The sequence below is a fragment of the Microplitis mediator genome, chromosome 11 (assembly GCF_029852145.1).
Source record: "Microplitis mediator isolate UGA2020A chromosome 11, iyMicMedi2.1, whole genome shotgun sequence".
Taxonomy (NCBI): Eukaryota; Metazoa; Arthropoda; class Insecta; order Hymenoptera; family Braconidae; genus Microplitis; species Microplitis mediator.
This window is the reverse complement of record NC_079979.1, coordinates 17101586-17118406: the sequence shown is the minus strand read 5'-3', so window position 1 is coordinate 17118406 and position 16821 is coordinate 17101586. Positions and strand designations below refer to the sequence as shown.

The 16821-nt window shown below is 29.7% G+C and overlaps 4 protein-coding genes across 6 annotated transcripts; 2 read left to right on the top strand and 2 right to left on the bottom strand.

The window, feature by feature from the left end:
* Nucleotides 1-34: 34 nt before the first annotated feature.
* Nucleotides 35-3454, top strand: LOC130677207 (V-type proton ATPase subunit S1). Its single transcript, XM_057483873.1, has 3 exons — nt 35-304; nt 513-887; nt 2364-3454. The coding sequence occupies exons 1-3, from the start codon at nt 35-37 to the stop codon at nt 2910-2912; spliced, it is 1194 nt and encodes a 397-aa protein (XP_057339856.1). The 3' UTR covers nt 2913-3454.
* On the bottom strand, nt 106-10505 carry LOC130677198 (heparanase-like). Of its 3 annotated transcripts, none has more exons than XM_057483858.1 (7): nt 9890-10505; nt 7288-7793; nt 5941-6100; nt 5325-5876; nt 4361-4720; nt 3850-4297; nt 106-3764 (listed from the first exon to the last, which is right to left on the bottom strand). In XM_057483858.1, the coding sequence occupies exons 3-7, from the start codon at nt 6008-6010 to the stop codon at nt 3602-3604; spliced, it is 1593 nt and encodes a 530-aa protein (XP_057339841.1). In that variant the 5' UTR covers nt 6011-6100; nt 7288-7793; nt 9890-10505; the 3' UTR covers nt 106-3601. The 3 variants fall into 3 exon arrangements, with proteins under 3 accessions (XP_057339841.1, XP_057339842.1, XP_057339843.1); XM_057483859.1 differs by having other exon boundaries at nt 7308-7793; XM_057483860.1 differs by having other exon boundaries at nt 7372-7793.
* Nucleotides 7733-9426, bottom strand: LOC130677013 (uncharacterized). The gene is made up of 2 exons (XM_057483531.1): nt 8072-9426; nt 7733-7793 (listed from the first exon to the last, which is right to left on the bottom strand). Exons 1-2 carry the CDS (start codon nt 9424-9426, stop codon nt 7733-7735), a joined length of 1416 nt encoding a protein of 471 aa, XP_057339514.1.
* Nucleotides 10506-10648: 143 nt separating the features above from the next.
* Nucleotides 10649-15726, top strand: LOC130677212 (tetraspanin-33-like). Its single transcript, XM_057483886.1, has 4 exons — nt 10649-11101; nt 12129-12332; nt 12483-12656; nt 13672-15726. Exons 1-4 carry the CDS (start codon nt 10976-10978, stop codon nt 14038-14040), a joined length of 873 nt encoding a protein of 290 aa, XP_057339869.1. The 5' UTR covers nt 10649-10975; the 3' UTR covers nt 14041-15726.
* The last annotated feature ends 1095 nt before the right edge of the window (nt 15727-16821 follow it).

The window sequence follows — 16821 nt, the reverse complement described above, 5'->3', positions numbered from 1 at the left end:
ACTTGTGTTTAATAAAAAAAAAATATTTATAATCATGTTTAGTTCACGTGTATTCATAATTAAATTTTTTGGACTGGGTTTAATTTTTTCCACTGTTACGTCAAGTATCACTGATGTCCCAGTTTTAATTTGGGGAGGCGACAGCTCAACAAAATCAATCAGCAAACCCTTCAATTTATTTGATAAGACATCACAAAAAGAATTCAAAGATATTGTCACCAAAAAAGTTGGTGATTCACAATTGCCCGTTATTGTTTTTTACAAAGAAAGTTTCTGTCGTGAAGATGTTACGCTACATGACAATGTAAGTATTTCATTTTTAAGCTAAAAGACCCAGTACCTGATCAGGGAACTGGTACCCGATCACTTCATGTATTTGTATATCGATATTTACTAAATATATCTACACAAATACATGAAGTGGTCGGGTACTAGTTCTGGGTCTTTTACTTAATCTATATATTTATTTTGACTAATTTATTAATATATATATATAAAATTTAATTTATCAGGATCAATGGAAGCAGCTTAAAAAATTCGGATCATTGCAATACATACCGGAAGTTGATAGACCTTTTACGATAATTGAAACCTTGCCGTTTTATAACCAGTCATCAGATGAAGATTTGAATTCAGTGTCAAATGGTCAACTTGTTATAAACAGAGCCAATGATCTTGACTTTGTTTTTGAAACATTCAAAATGTTGAAAGAATCAAGTCCTTATTTACTTGGAATATTGACTGGAAAAACTTGCACTCTCAGTCGACCAGATCGGATCAAAAGAGCAGCAGCCACAGCAGAACCTCTGGCGCAAAATGATACCGATTATATATTTATTCAATCTGAGCGAGTTTTGTTTTATCTTGAAAAACCACCAGCTCTCCAGGTACTTGTTTAATATCGAACTTGAATATTATACCTAATTATTAAAATTACAATAATTTTTATTGTTGCAATGTACAGTCGCACAATAACTAAACATTTTTTTATTTAAATTAATATCTGCATTTTTAAATATTTTTGGAAAGTACGAACGTTAAAGCTAAAAATGCCAAGCTGTGCGTGATTTTGAAAAGTCACAATTTGAATTTATAGTCAATTATAAAATATGTTTATACGTCATATTATAATATATTTTGATCCACAAATAATTATTGATCAATGATAATTTTTTTACTTGAAATTTTTGTTTATTTAAATTAGAAAAACGCATCAGCATTAATCAGTAGGGTGGGCCGAAAATCCGCTTTTTTTGAATTATTATTATTAATACCAAAAATATTTTTCTTTGTACAAAAAAAAATTTTTTTGGAAACAAAAAAAATTTTAGGTCGATATCTTAAGCTCGCCAAATTCCGCTAAAGTTAGAAGTTGTTTAAAATTTTTTTTCCAACTTATTTTGATCGGAAATTTAATTCTCTACAAAAAAAGTCCTACAATAAAATTACGTTAAGTTGATAGTTACTGAGATAATTGCAATTTTGTTCTAAAAAATATAATTTTTCAAGATATTATCACTTTTTCAGGGTAAAATATGAATTTTATCAAATAAATTTCATAGAAAATCAAATTTCTTACAAAATTGGCCTTGTGGTAAAAACTTGAAATTTATAGTTATTCAGAAACTGGCAGTTTTATGTTTAGATAGTCACATTTCTCGGTATTTGGGGGCTTTCACCAAAAATCGCTATTATCTTTGTAACTATCAACTTTGAATAAATTTTTATTGTCTGTTTTGTAGAAAATTGAATTTTCTATTAATTTTTTATGATAAAATTTATTTTTTACCCTGAAAAAGTAATAATATCTTGAAAAATTCCATTTTTTAAAGCAAAATTGCAATTATCTCAGTAACTATCAACTTAACGTAATTTTATTGTAGGACCTTTTTTGTAGAGAATTAAATTTCCGATCAAAATAAGTTGGAAAAAAAATTTTAAACAACTTCTAACTTTAGCGGGATTTGGCGAGCTTAAGATATCGACCTAAAATTTTTTTTGTTTTCCGAAAAAATTTTTTTTTGTACAAAGAAAAATATTTTTGGTATTAATAATAAAATTTTAATAAAAGCGGATTTTCGGCCCACCCTATTAATCAGTTACAGTTTTACCTTAGAAGAGACTTCAATTTATCGGTCTCTATATATCACATTTTCATGTGATTTTTTTAAACATAAGTTGATCATGTTTTAAATCTAGCGCCAATACTTTATGATCAGACAGTAGATTTGTATTTGTTTCGCTGCTGGCCCTTCCTTCACCTTAACTTTCTACTGACTAGCCAATTAATTGTCTCTCCCCTCAATGCCTGGGTCAGGCCTAATTATGAACAAATATCAATATAATATATAAATAAATTACAGATGAAAGGATCAGAATTTATCAGCGTTGGACAACCAAAAGAAGTCAAAGATGAAGGCCAAGGAACCATAAATTCTCCGATGGTTCTCAAAATGGACTTCGATGTCGTCGGCAATGACACGTCGTCATACAAAGCAAGTCTGGCTTTTGAAATAATTCCTAAAACGTCTGGTTACTACACATTGCACAGAGTAAACGTAACTCGAGACAACCAAGAATTCTCGTTGTTCACCAAAACAGACTTAACTTGGCCCCAGAACTTTTCTTATCACTGCGGGCAGGTAGTGCAGTTTTTAAAATCAAATTCAAACGAAACCGAAGATATTAAATTGAATTTATACAACATCCAAGTGCAATTATTCGCTAAAAAATTCAGCGATACTTACGATTGCGTCGGTTTCACATCGATATCTATTTGGTCTGGTATATTCGTCACTGCTATTCTCGGGATTATTATGATCTGGGGTCTGATAATGATGATGGACATTCGTACCATGGACAGATTCGATGACCCTAAAGGTAAAACAATAACAATATCGTCAACAGATTAAAATAAATAAAATTATATATAATAATTACATACTCGTATTGCATATTATCATGTAAATATGTCTGTAAGTCTTGTATATTTCAAGCTTCAATATTAATTATATAGATTTTAAGAACTCAATATAAAAAAAAAAATATGTTTGTTATTTCTGAGGAAATTATAAAATTCATTTTAAATTTTTCCTCGTCCTAATAATCGTTCAGTATTTATCATATTATTCAACTTTTATTTGTATAATATATACATATATTATTAAATGATGTTAATACGTAATTATTATTATAATTATATAATTTCATTCCGTTAATTTGTTGTTGGTAAGATATTTAATTTAATTTAATATCCAGTCTTACAATTAAAATAAGTTATAAAAATAATATAAACTTTTAAATGTATAAATTAAATATTAATATAAAAATATTCGGTTGATATTGTGGTAACTAAAAAAAATTGTTCTTTATATAAAGCACAATAATTGTAAAAAATATATAAATATATGAATGCTGTACCTGAAGATCGGAAGGTTTTTGCGGAACGAAAATATTTAAAAAAATCTACCGGGTCTAGATTTTAAAAAATTTTAGCATACAGATGCAAAATTGCACCCGCAATTACCCAGTCATCTTTCATCAGTTAAATTTCGTCGCAAAAACCTTCCAATCTTCTGGACATTAAATGCTTGGAGAAGTTTTATGTTTCACAAGCCCGATGTTCAACTCCATGCATAATTATAAATGCCATTGAAAAGGGGGGTAAAGTGATAACTTGCGATGAGTCAACGATGACAGGTTTGAAAGCTGGCAAACTTCCATCAGAATTTAATTTTAAAATTTCTCCATTCAATCTTATATCTCTGTAAAAATATAATAAAGTATAAAATTAGTATAATTATCATTATTATTATTATTTATTTTATAATTAATAGTAAATAATTAAACCTCGACTGCAAGTAATCTGCCGTGAGAATGTATAAAAATGATTTACTATTTTTACGTGGGTAACTTTTCAAGTAGTAGAGTAAAGATATTCGGACAAAGTCGTTGTTCAAATTAACGCCGTAGACAGTAATTGCAGGGACACGAGAAATTAATGCACTTGGACAAGTGCAGTGTCCGTATAATCTTATGCTGCCAAAGTTTGATGGTGTCTTGAGTTGGATTACTTTCGAAGAAACAAATTGTTTGTACATGACACTGACCCACCAGTCAGGATTTGGTTCAAGATCTTTACCAATCATGCTGTAATTGCCGCCAAAAAATGACTGCCGTACAATGACATCAACTCCGGCAGTGGCTCCGTATCCTAGTTTGTCGAGCCACAGAAAACCCGCGACAAATCTGTTTGACAATTCTGGAGCACCTCCACCATACGCAGTACTCGTTTCAGCTGTTAATTAATTATTGCTGTAACTATTAATTTATTACTAATATATAAATATAAAAAACATACACATCCACATCTTTAAATTTTTGTTTGTTTGATCAATGACATCTTGGACATTTTTTATTTGAATCGGCAGCCGGTTAAAGACATTCGGGTTTATAAAATCCGCTACTTTGGCTTCGCGGCCATTGAGATAATATTGATGCCACGTTAAAAAGTCAACGCTGTTTTCATTATTCTTTAAAAATTCAGTGGCATATTTTTCTCCAGCTTTATCATTGTCTCCAATATGATTAACTTCTGGCCCGACCAGAAAACTTGTTTCATATCCTAGTTGATTTAGAAGACGTCGGAGATGAATATAGTCATCAGCTAATTGTTTTGCTGATACTGGTCTATTGAAGACGTGTCGAAATGAATTGGGTTCTGTATTTAAATTATTTTAATTAATTAACCAATTAATTAATAGTACAGTACTCCCGGTTATAAGTTACTATCAGGGGCTACAGGAGAAAAATTTCTGGGAAATGGCTCTCCCCTACCTTGGACTCGGCGATCACTCGGTTTTCTGCATATGCAGGTCGCTTGCAAAAGGCCGCAGTTCGTTTATAAGTTAGTTGACGTTTGTCATTTATCTACGTAGATATTTAATAGGAAGAAACCATGTCCTCACTTGACCTTCAAGGCAAATCCTTCCAAGCCGGCATAAGGGAAACCGAATGCTAGGATTTCACTGGATCTGGACCCGTAGTAGTTCTTGGTTCGGTACTCACACGCAATCATTGATCCTAGAGTACTGCCAGTGCGAAACAGTCTTCTGTAAAACGGAGGTGGACTTCGGTTCCGTTATATTAATTAATTATCTACGTACATATTTAATTAACTTATAAAAGGACTGCAGAAATCTCCCTCGCGACGACCGAAAAGCTTCCAGCAGAACTGGAGTGTGGGTATCATTTGGACGAGCGAAAAAAATAGAGGGTAACTTATAACCAGGTTGTACTGTAATTAATTTGAAATTTTACAGTACCATTGCCAAGTTGCCAATCGATATCCATAGAATGGCCTTTAGAAAAATTAATAATATCTTTAGCATTGGTATCATCCCAATGATCATCAGGATCTCTGATCAAAGCATTGAGATCAAACATCATTCTCAATTGCGCTCTCTCAGTGAACTGATAGACCGCCAGATAATCATCGCCGGCCAAAGTAAAATTACTGATATCCTGAGCATCAACTGGACTAGTTATTTTTTCAGTAACTTCGGGTACCGGTTGGTTAAAAAAAATACAATCTGCGGATGTCCCACCCACTCTTACAAATGCGGGGCTTAAATATCGCGCTAAATTAACAAACGTATCATTTTTGACAGGAAATTTATCCATATCACGAAGCAACGATGAATCCAGGCCGAATGATAAATAACGTTCTGATGTTTTGTGTAATAAATTTGAATTAGTATCAATAATTACTACATAAGTCTTTGATAAATTATGACGGCCTATATTCCATAGTGATATCACCAAAAGTATCAGAAATATCCCGACAACAATTGATCCGATGATTGATTTACCAGCTTCTAGATCATAAATATCAAAATTAATGAATAAATTATTTATTGTTCATAAATTTTATCAACTTACGGTCATTTTCTTTACGTCCGAGTGTATGATATTCATTTTTACTCCAAATATTATTTTCAAAATATGACATTTTGGTATAATTATTTTATTTAGTATTTTTTTTAGCAAATGTCAATATTTTTATATATATATATATTATTATATACATATATAATAAAAACTATAAATTGTAAATGAATAAAATATAAAGACAATTGAAACGTCACAATCTTTCATAATAAATTAATCATCATCAAGAACAAATGATTAAGCCGCGTAAATAAAATGAGTGTGAATGTATCAGATATAAGATAATTTATATATAAATTTTATGTGATGCTGAAAGTAGCAGACATTAAAAATTTTTATTTATTTTATAGAAACAAAATAATTATTGACAGGTAAAAATTTTTAAAAATTCATGTGAAGAATTTTAAAAAATTTTCTTGGGTATATTTTTTAAAAATTTTGTGATGACAATTAAGTTGGAAATTAAAAATGATACTGAAATCAGCCGTCTAATAATTTTTGGATTTAAAAAAAAAAACGATAAATTATAAAAAGAAAAATATTTTTAAAAAATGCACTTGGTCTTTTAAATTTTCTACATGCGCATATTTTTAATTTTTTTTTTTTTCTTAAAATTTAATTGTTAAAAAAGAAATCAAAAAATTTTTTATTGTCTGCTAACTTCAGTATCATAATTAAAGACTGAAATTTTCAATTGTCGGCAATTTTCAGCATCGAAATTTTAGGGATGAGTGTGAATGTAATTGACAAGTGGGAATTTTTAAAATTTTAAAATGCATATTTAGATAAATGAAAAATCAGTGCGCGCATTTTTTAAAATTTCATTTATTTATTTATTTATTTCAAATTTATAAAATGTCTCGTCTGCTGCATTCACACTCATATTTTAGTGCCAGTTTTTTAAACCGGGTTTAAATTATTATTGCTGGTATATCTATATATTATTAATCTATACTATATATAGATATATCAGTCATATTAATTTAAACCCGGATTAAAAATAATCGCGGTTTAAAAATCTGGCCCTTAAAAAAATAAATTAAAATAACGATACTGAAGATGGCTAATAATTTAGATTTTTTTTAAAAAGATAAATTATAAAAAACTCAAAAAACTAAAAAAATTGCACCTACACTTTTAATTTCCTACATGTGCATTTTTTATTTTTTTTCGGTAATTAATTCGTTAAAAAAAAACCAAAAATTGTTGCCCGTCTTCCAACTTCATATTAAAATGAAATTTAAAAAAACGCGCGTAATTGAATTTTCAAATATCCTAAATCCCATTTTAAAATTAATATTTTTATTAATTTATTGATTAAAAAATTTAAAAAATTACCAATTGTCTGATCCACTCACACTAATTTTTTTTTTTTTTTTCTCCTTCTTGGCTATCGTCCCGGGAGGGCCACGTGCCACTTACTGCTGTATATACTTTGTTTTATTTTACTCGTAAATTTAGTTATTCTTCTAACTTGCTAGTTACACTTCTTTTTCTTGCTTGCTTGATTCTTCCTGTTTTATCTTTCTGTTGCTAGTGGTTACTTGTAGTTATTTCCAATGTTTAGATGTTTATTATTTTAATTTTAATTTGTTTATTTATCTATTTCTTTATTTATTTACTTATTTTTTTTTTTTTTTTTTTTTTTAAAACGTGTGAGAATGATGTTTTAAAAGTATGAGAGGATCTGTGAATGATGAATGAAGTATGAATTTGTTAGTATGTTTGGGTGTTATAAACACTAGGGACATTTTATATGTTAAATGAGGTACCTTTGATGAATTCATGTAGGGGATAAGTCACTGCTGGTGAAGATGTGAGGACCAGTGACTGGACCGCACAATCTGAAACATAATTACAATTTAATTTAGTAAGCCTGTTAATTAATTTCAATCTACATTTACTGTCAACTAATTCACAATTCCATAGAATATGTTCTAGCGTTTGGGAAAGCTCTCCGCATTCGCAGTTAGCATCTCCCACTATCTGCATTCTATGTAAATGTGCCCTAACTTGAGTATGACCGCTTCTAATTCTGTTTAAAATAGTAATTTGTTCCCTAGTCAACCCTAACCCGTGAAACCAAGGTTTTTTATTAAACTTTTTAGTATGTAGGAAGTACTCCTTTCCCTTGGGATACTTAGTCATATCCTCAAATGTTTCCTTGTGTAGATGTTCTTTAAATATTCCATAGCAGTGCTCTGCTTCTAGGCCTTCGATTTTGTTTTGTGGATTGTTGTCGTTAGCAACCTGTTTTGCCATCTTATCCACTTCATCGTTGCCTTCTATACCCTTATGCGCAGGAGTCCATATCATGGTGATATTAACGCCCATGTCTTTGGATTCCCCAAGACTTTGTCTGATCTCCATAATTCCTTTGTCATCTTTGGGGCTGCCTGGTCCCCCCAGAGCCTCCAGAGTGGATAGGGAGTCTGTGCATATAACTACTTTTTTAATTTCAGCTCTAACTGCCATCCTGATTGCCATTTTGATGGCCTGAATTTCAGCTGCCATTATAGTTATCCGTTTGTCCATGGATCCACTCACTGCTAATTTTTTTTCCGGGCAGATTGCCGCTGCTGCTACACCGTTCTTAGTTTTTGATCCGTCTGTGTAAATTTGCGTGTACTCCGGATAAGCTTGATCTATCAGTTCCTTCCACTTTTCTTTTACATTTTGGCTTTTAATAGCTTCTCTTCCAGTTTCCGTGTCTATATCCGTTGTGATGAACCTGCTATGGTAGCTGACCATTGCCATTGCAGGTTTGTCGTACTTGTTGATGCTGCCTATGGTGTCCGCTTCCTTTTCCCAGAGTTCAAACAGAGTTGGGAGGAATCTAGCCCCCTTCTTCTCCTGATTTTTGCTGAGAAGTCTATTATAAGCAGCCCTCATTAATCTGAATGCTGGGTCCAATTGGTTCTGTGACTTAGACGATGTTCTTATCAAGAATTTCCTAGATAAGTATCTCGCTCTGCTTTTTAGGTCTGGCTCCGCAGCCAGGTGAAGTAAGACATTCAGTGGTGTGGTAATGAGATTGCCTGTGGCACTTCTAAGTGCAGCATATTGTACCCTCTTTATTTTTACGAGGTTAGATTCTGATGTGTCCTGGTAAAAGATGAGTCCCCAGTCTATTGTGGCTCTCACCAGGCCCTTATAAATTTGTAAGACTGAGGAAGGATGGGCCCCCCACTTCCAGCCAGCTACTGCTTTGATAATATTATTACATTGTTTAGCTTTTGTTTTTATCGCCGATATATGACTGTTCCAGTTAAGTTTGTTATTTATATTGATGCCTAAAAATTTAGTTTCTTCTGATTCCTCTATATTCTTTCCTTCGATCTTCACCCTGATAACTTCCCTCTTTCTTTTCCTTGAGAAAACCATGAGCACCGTTTTTTCCGGAGATATTTCTAATCCTCTCTCTTTAAGCCATTTGTTTACTTTTTCCAGAGATTTTTCTAGGATATTTCTAACCATAATACTTTATTTTTAGATTATAATCAATGAAACTATTCTTCTGACTGTCTTATTTTATTTATTTAATTATTTTGTTATTATTTTAATTCCCTGACGAGTTACTAACCGGAAGTATTGTTTAATCGCAAAGGAATTTATATGTTTTACTTTAAATAGATTGAAAGATTTCTTAAACTACGTTAATACTCTGTTTTTAGACTGTGATCAATAAAAGTATTCTCCTGACTGTCTTAAGTCCCAATATATACACTAATCTTAGCTACTCCTTTAATACTTTGTTTTTAATTTGTATTCAGTGTAAATCTTCTCCTGACTGGCTTAAGCCCCAAAATATACAACAATCTTAATTACTGCTTTGTTCCTTACTCCAACTTTCTATTTCTATTTTCTTTGTCGAATACCTTAAATATTATAAAACTAAATTATGTTTAAACTTAATTAACAGGCTTACACTACCACTTACCAAAGGTTAAGGATTTATGCAAGGACCAGAAGGATGATGTAAATGAAGTTCCCAAATGTCGATTTCCCTTAGTATGCTGTTTTAGGTATTGCCTGGACTTGATCCTTTGATTTGCTCCAATTTGATGTTCAACCCCTTATGTGTATCACCTCGTTACACCAGCCTCTCACGCCTTTGAGGATTGACCTCTGCTCCAGGCCAAGTAGTTTAGCTGTTATTCTTGACTTTTTTGTAATCGTTCCACAGTTATTGTTTAACAATCTTTTAGTATGATGCTTCAAATTGTGATATTTGTCTAGACTAAATTCTCTATGTTAAAACTGTTTGATTCCGAATGATTTCACTTGAGCCGTTTATAACCTTACTCCAATTTTGAGGTTTAACCCTCTAAGATAGGGGAGCCTCCCTACCGTCACTGCTGTTTATTTTAAATTTGTTAACTTTAATTAAGCTTGTTTTGTTTTTTATTTTTACTTTATTTATCTTTTTAAGTTTTATTACTGAGTTAAAGACTCGGTGTTATTAATTTAACTCTGTTTGATTTGTGCTGTAGTGTACTCTAGGACTGAAACACGTCCGTTCATCAACACGTCTCACTTGTCTCTCCCTCACACTAATTTAAATAAAAACACATGTGTAATAATATATTAAAGCACAGCAGCACAACCTGGTTCATTAAACGGCAACTAATTTTCAAAACAGAGAACACGGACTGTAGTATATATTTTTAAAAATGTATATCAGCTGGATAAGTGAACAAGCGGAATGAAACAGAACTGTAATGGCTGATGAAAGGCAAGCTGTCAAAAGCTTATAAATTTATTTGTGATATTTATAACAAGTTTATTTTATTTTGAATTTTTGAATATTATTTTTTAAATTTATCAGCTGTTACATTCAATTATTTATTATTTTAACTTGTGCATTATGTAGATAAACGTAATCATCACTCGTCGACAGTGATTATTCTGGTTCTTCGAGTGTGCATTGTGATCAGTATTTATTAATATATATATGCATATATATACATGTAGGTATACATAAAGATTTTAGATAATAAAAAAAGGAAAAAAAAGGACGTGAATCATGTATTCCCATCATCACCATCGTCACCACCATCATCATCATCATCACAGGAGACGTACTAATAATTTTACGTACGTCAGCTCCTGTGTTAAATACATGATTTTTATGCTTAACTTTATCTTTTGGGTAAATAAAATATTAATTTAAATAATAATTATTTTTTTTAATGATGACAGCAAAGTTAGCAGACATTTGAAATTTAAATAAATTTTTTTAACAGATAAATAATAAAAAAAAATGCACATGTAGAAAATTTGATGAACTATACGTGCGATTTTTCAAAATATTTTTTTTAGTATTTATTTTTTTGTTGAAAAAATTCGAACCCTGATTAAACAACTGAATTCGATCGAATTAAACAGAATTAAATTTTTAATTCTATTCAATTCAGATAAATTCTGTTAATTCGGTACCTAACTTAAAAATTCATTCTGTCTGATTCGGCAGGAAAACCAGAATTTGTCCAAATTAAAACGAATTTAAATAATTCTATTCGGTTTAATTCGAAAATAATTATACAATTTCAGGTTCTGAATCCGAATTAAACTGAATTAAAACGAATTTGAAATTTTTAAATCGGTTTTATTCTGTTTAATTCAAATTCAAATTTTCAATTCAGTTGAATTCTGTTTTGCAGAATTCGACAGAATATAACAGATTTAAAATTTTTAATTCGCTTGAATTCAGTTGTTTAATCAGGGAATATTGTCAAATGTCTGCTAACTTTGTTGTCATATTCAAGTTAGCTGACGTTTAATAATTTTTGGATTTTTTTGGAAACGATAAATTGAAAAAAAAAATATTTCAAAAAATTGCACTTATAGTTTTTTTTAATTTTCTACATGTGCATATTTTTTTGCCATTGATCTGTTAGAAAAATCCGAAAATTTTTAATTGTCTTGTAACTTCAGGAATGAGTGAATGTAGCAGACAATTATGAATATTTTAAATTTTATGATAAATGAATAAAATGTAAGTAGAGTAAAAATAAAAAAATCCATATTCAAATAAACGCGGAATGTGTACGCGCATTTTTTAAAATTACATTTCAATTAATTAATTAATTTATTTATTTAAAATTTATAAATTGTCTCATGTCTGCTACAACCATTTTTAGGATCTGGTTTTTTAATTATGAGCTTTTTTTTGACAGCTTTTTGGAGGATTGTTAATTGGAGTAGGAATCTATGCATTTTATGATAAATTACAAACAACCGGATCAGTTAAAGTAGAAAATGTTTACGATATTGTTCTGAATATCTCACTTGTGATGGCTATTGCTGGTGGTGTTGTATTTATTGTAAGTTTTGCTGGCTGTGTTGGTGCATTGAGAGAGAATACATGTCTTCTTAAATTTGTAAGTATTAAATATTTACCGCCAATTTTTAAAACTGGGTTTAAATATTGCTAGTATATCTATACATATATATATATTAATAATATATAGATATACCAGCAATAATAATTTTAACTATAATTATTTATTATAATTTATATATTTTTTCAGTACTCATGGTGTCTACTAGCATTTTTTTTACTCGAAATGGGTGTATCTATAGTTGGTTTTGTATTTCCTCATACATTACAATCTATTCTTGAAGAATCATTTACTGATAAGATTATCCAGACATACAGAGAGGATCCAGACTTACAGAATTTAATTGATTTTGGACAACAAGAAGTAAGTTTATTATTTATAATCTTTAAACTAGTAGACAATTGACAATTTTCATATTTTTTTTCAACAAATCAATTTCTAAAAAAATAAACCCGGTTTGAAAACTGGCCTTAAAAATCTGCAGATGTAGAAAATTTATAAAACCAGAAAATTTTTAGACGTCGTCTAACTTCACGTCAATTTTTTAAATTTTATAATAAATCAATAAAACGTAAGGAGAAAAAAAATTTTAAAATGCGCACTTAGATAATTGAAACATCAGCCCGCGCATTTTTTTCCATTTAATTTAATTAATTAATTTATTTAAAATTTATAAATTGTCTCATATCTGCTGCATTCACCCTCATTCAGTATAATCATTATTCTATGAATAAACTAGACCAGTGTGTCGATGTAAAGGTTAAATTAAATTTAAATATAATTTAATTATTATTAAATACTAGTAAATAAAATAAAAAACCTGATGTTAAATTAAATATAAACTTTTTATCAGCATCGAAAATTACTCTGTATAATAGTTTCATTACTTAAGCTTGAAGCCTTGTGCATAAAACTAATAGTGTCATCAGTAGGGCCGGATTTTTGCTTTAATTTAAAAATAATTAATAATTAGTTTGCAATTTTTTATACTACGGAGAAAATATTGGTCTTATGAAAAAAGTTTTCAAACAAAAGTTGTAGGAAATTTAATTTTCTGAAAAAAATATCTCTTATAGTTTTTTCTTATGACTAATAAGAAAGCCGCAATTTCAAAATTAAGATTTTCATAGTTAACAAAATTTTGAATCATTCATTATGAATCTTAATTTTTGAATTACGGTGAAAATATTGATCGTATAAAAAAATCATAGGAGACATTTTTTTAATAAAATTAAATTTCCTACAACTTTTGTACGAAAACTTTTTTACTAAGACTGATATTTTCCCCGTAATATCAAAAATTTGAACTATTCATTTAAAAAATATGGCAAAAATCCCGTCATCAGAGCTTACAAAATAATAAAATAAATTTTTACAGTTTAAATGCTGTGGGTTAAGTCAAGAAGGTTACCTAGATTGGCAGAAAAACGAGTACTTCAATTGCTCGAGCCCCGGTAGGGAAAGCTGTGGTGTACCTTTTTCATGTTGTATCAACACGACAGATATATCAAGTGGACTAGTTAATATAATGTGCGGTTATCAAATTCAAATGCTCCCGCCATCAGAAGCCAGCAAGAGAATATGGATAAGCGGGTGCATCGAGATAGTCCGTACATGGGCTGAGCGTAATCTTTATACAATAGCGGGCATAGCACTTGGTATTGCGCTGAGTCAATTATTTGTGATTTATTTAGCTAAGACATTAGAAGGACAAATTGAAATGCAAAGAGCACGCTGGCGTTCTTGAGGTTGACCTCAGGCCACCTCACGCTACGATTATGCCGCGAGGCAGCAGGTGGCCGGTCGAACTAATCGTGCTCAAGAACATTCGGAAAATTGTGGAAGTACCCGTATGGGAATGCTTGTTTTACTTGCGGTAACACTTTACATAATGTGTATTTTGTCACTTGTAAGACTTGCCCTTTACTTCAAAAATTATTTTTACAAGTATCTTGACTACGGTTAAAGTATTTTTATTCAAATGCATTTTTTTTTCACACTTGTTCAGTCTTTGCCGTGTGATTTAGACGAGTAGTTTGTCCTTCATTAATATTTTTAAATTTACTCTTTGAACAAATTTATTATTGTGGTGTGTTTGGATCCTTTGCAACGGCGCACAGGTGCCCGCCATATACCGGGAAAATTTTAATTACTAGGAGTTTATTTGGATATTCAAAGCATTTTATATTTGTATTTATTCTATTGCATTTACGCCAATCGGCATCATACGTTATGTAAACAATTTTCGGATTGAACCCAGAGTAGATGACTTTTCCCGCGGAGTGAAATTTACTCCAAAGAGGAGATTATTTTAATATTAAATAAAATTTGTAATCAATCCCGTTTTTTTACAGTAGAAAATAAAATTAATAATTTGAATTCTAAAAAAATACCCGGGAAAATTTAAATTCATAATTAAATTAGTAGAAAAAAGTTGATAGTCAATAAAAATAATGTGTGAATTATCAAGTGTCTGATTAAAGTTAAATTTAAGTGAACAGATCTCCACATTTCGATTATTAATAATCTTTGTAAATAGTATCGATATAATTAAAAAAAAAATCGATTATTAATTAATAAAAAATATAAATGAAAATGGATTTTATCATGCTCTCTGTCTGCAGTAAATGTGCGTGTGTAAATTTTGTGTGCGTGCAGCATAAAATTTATTTTTATTAACGTTTCTTATTAATTAATAATCGATTTTTTTGTTATTTATACAGTCGAACTCCATTAACTTGGACAGTTAGTTTACGGAGGAGCGGAAAGTTCTTGGAATTTCCGAGTTATCGGATGCCCCTTCTTCCTTAAAAAGTAAACTACAGCGCATGCGCTCTTACATATACATGAACGATGTATAGATAAATATAGACAGACATACAAATGTATAGTATCGGTGAGAGACAACGTAGCTTGTAGTGGGGGTCAAGATTGAGGGGAAATTTCTAAATAATGGAATCCGAGTTAAAGGAGTTCGACTGTATGAATACTTTTCATAAAAATTATTCATAAACGTTACATTTAAATTTGTTCTTGAATTTCATTTTAATCAGAAATTTTATAAATTTAAATTTTCCCGGTTTTCTGGTGGGCGTCAAAATGGCCCGGTGGCGAATCTGAACACACCATTAAAAAAAAAGATTTAAATGTTTTTTAACTCATATATTATATTATATTATTATATTATATTATATAGAAATTTATTGACATAATTTAAATTAATTAGCGATTATTTATCGATGTTTTTATATTTTTGTCTACTATGCCGTTTAAATTTATTGACGTACAATTAAACTGCCATCTTCTATTAAATAATTGCTTATAAGTAAAAGAATTAAAAATATGTGAAATTGTTCCTTCTATTATAGTTTAGAAAAGGACAACGATTATACAAATGTAAAAAAAAAAAACAATTTAATGATTATTATTATTATACTCTCAATGAATTGATGATATGTAACGCCATCATAATTGTATTTTGTCCGAGTGAATGTTTTATTATTGTAATCACGCACATTGCTGATGTGAGATTGATTGATATAAATTGAAAGTTCTGTTTAGACCGAAATTGCATTTAAGATGTTCTCGTAAAAAAAACAAATGTTGAAAAGGGTTTAAAAAGTGTTGACTATTTTAATTTTTAAAGCATGACTGAGTTAATGGACAGTTAATAATTTTCTGTTTTTTTGAATCCATAAATTACAAAAAAAAATATGCACTTGTAGAAAATTAAAAAAACTATAAGTGCAATTTTTTTTTTATAAATTATCGTTTTGAAAAAAAATCTAAAAATTCTTAAGACGTCGGTTAACTTTAGTATCTTTTAAAAATGATGATTCTGAAGTCAGCGGACAATTATAAAATCTTCGGATTGTTTTTCAACCATTAAATTTGAATAAAAAAAAAAAAAAAAAAAAAAAATGCACATGTAAAAAATTTAACAGACTATAAGTCTAATTTTTTTATTTTAATTTATCGTTTTTTAAGAAATCCAAAAATTATTAAACGTCTTCGAATTTCAGTATCATTTAAAAATGATCCTGAAGTTATCGGAAACTTAACAATTTACGGGTTTTTTAATACATAAATTAAAAAAAAAAAAATATGCACATGTAGATAATTTAAAAAACTATAAGTGCAATTTTTTTTTTTTTGTAAATTATCGTTTTTAAAAAAAAACTAAAAATTATTAAGACGTCGGTTAACTTTAGTATCTTTTAAAAATGATCCTGGTTATCGGAAGCTTAACAATTTACGGGGTTTTTAATACATAAATTAAAAATAAAAAAATATGCACATGTAGATAATTAAAAAAACTATAAGTGCAATTTTTTTTTTTTTATAAATTATCGTTTTTAAAAAAAATCTAAAAATTATTAAACGTCAGTTAACTTTAGTATCATTTAAAAAAAATTTATCATGACGTTTTGAAGTTTGCAATAGTCAGCGCTTTTTAAACGATTTTTCTACACGGGTTGGATTGGATGGATTGTGAAAAATGTATTATTTAAAAGTTTAAGAATGCGCC

What these genes read in the sequence shown, in the direction of transcription:
- LOC130677198 (XM_057483858.1), bottom strand. Translation starts at nt 6,010, where the DNA reads ATGTCATATTTTGAAAATAATATTTGGAGTAAAAATGAATATCATACA. An exon ending in CGATTGGCAACTTGGCAATG is followed by an intron (nt 4,721 to 5,324) that starts GTACTGTAAAAT and finishes ATTTAAATACAG; the next exon opens with AACCCAATTCATTTCGACAC. An exon ending in AAATTTAAAGATGTGGATGT is followed by an intron (nt 4,298 to 4,360) that starts GTATGTTTTTTA and finishes ATTAATTAACAG; the next exon opens with CTGAAACGAGTACTGCGTAT.
- LOC130677207 (XM_057483873.1), top strand. Translation starts at nt 35, where the DNA reads ATGTTTAGTTCACGTGTATTCATAATTAAATTTTTTGGACTGGGTTTA. An exon ending in ATGTTACGCTACATGACAAT is followed by an intron (nt 305 to 512) that starts GTAAGTATTTCA and finishes TTAATTTATCAG; the next exon opens with GATCAATGGAAGCAGCTTAA. An exon ending in AAAAACCACCAGCTCTCCAG is followed by an intron (nt 888 to 2,363) that starts GTACTTGTTTAA and finishes AATAAATTACAG; the next exon opens with ATGAAAGGATCAGAATTTAT.
- LOC130677212 (XM_057483886.1), top strand. Translation starts at nt 10,976, where the DNA reads ATGTATTCCCATCATCACCATCGTCACCACCATCATCATCATCATCAC. An exon ending in TGCTTAACTTTATCTTTTGG is followed by an intron (nt 11,102 to 12,128) that starts GTAAATAAAATA and finishes TTTTTTTGACAG; the next exon opens with CTTTTTGGAGGATTGTTAAT. An exon ending in ATACATGTCTTCTTAAATTT is followed by an intron (nt 12,333 to 12,482) that starts GTAAGTATTAAA and finishes ATATTTTTTCAG; the next exon opens with TACTCATGGTGTCTACTAGC.
- LOC130677013 (XM_057483531.1), bottom strand. Translation starts at nt 9,426, where the DNA reads ATGGTTAGAAATATCCTAGAAAAATCTCTGGAAAAAGTAAACAAATGG. An exon ending in AAGTATCCCAAGGGAAAGGA is followed by an intron (nt 7,794 to 8,071) that starts GTACTTCCTACA and finishes ATTATGTTTCAG; the next exon opens with ATTGTGCGGTCCAGTCACTG.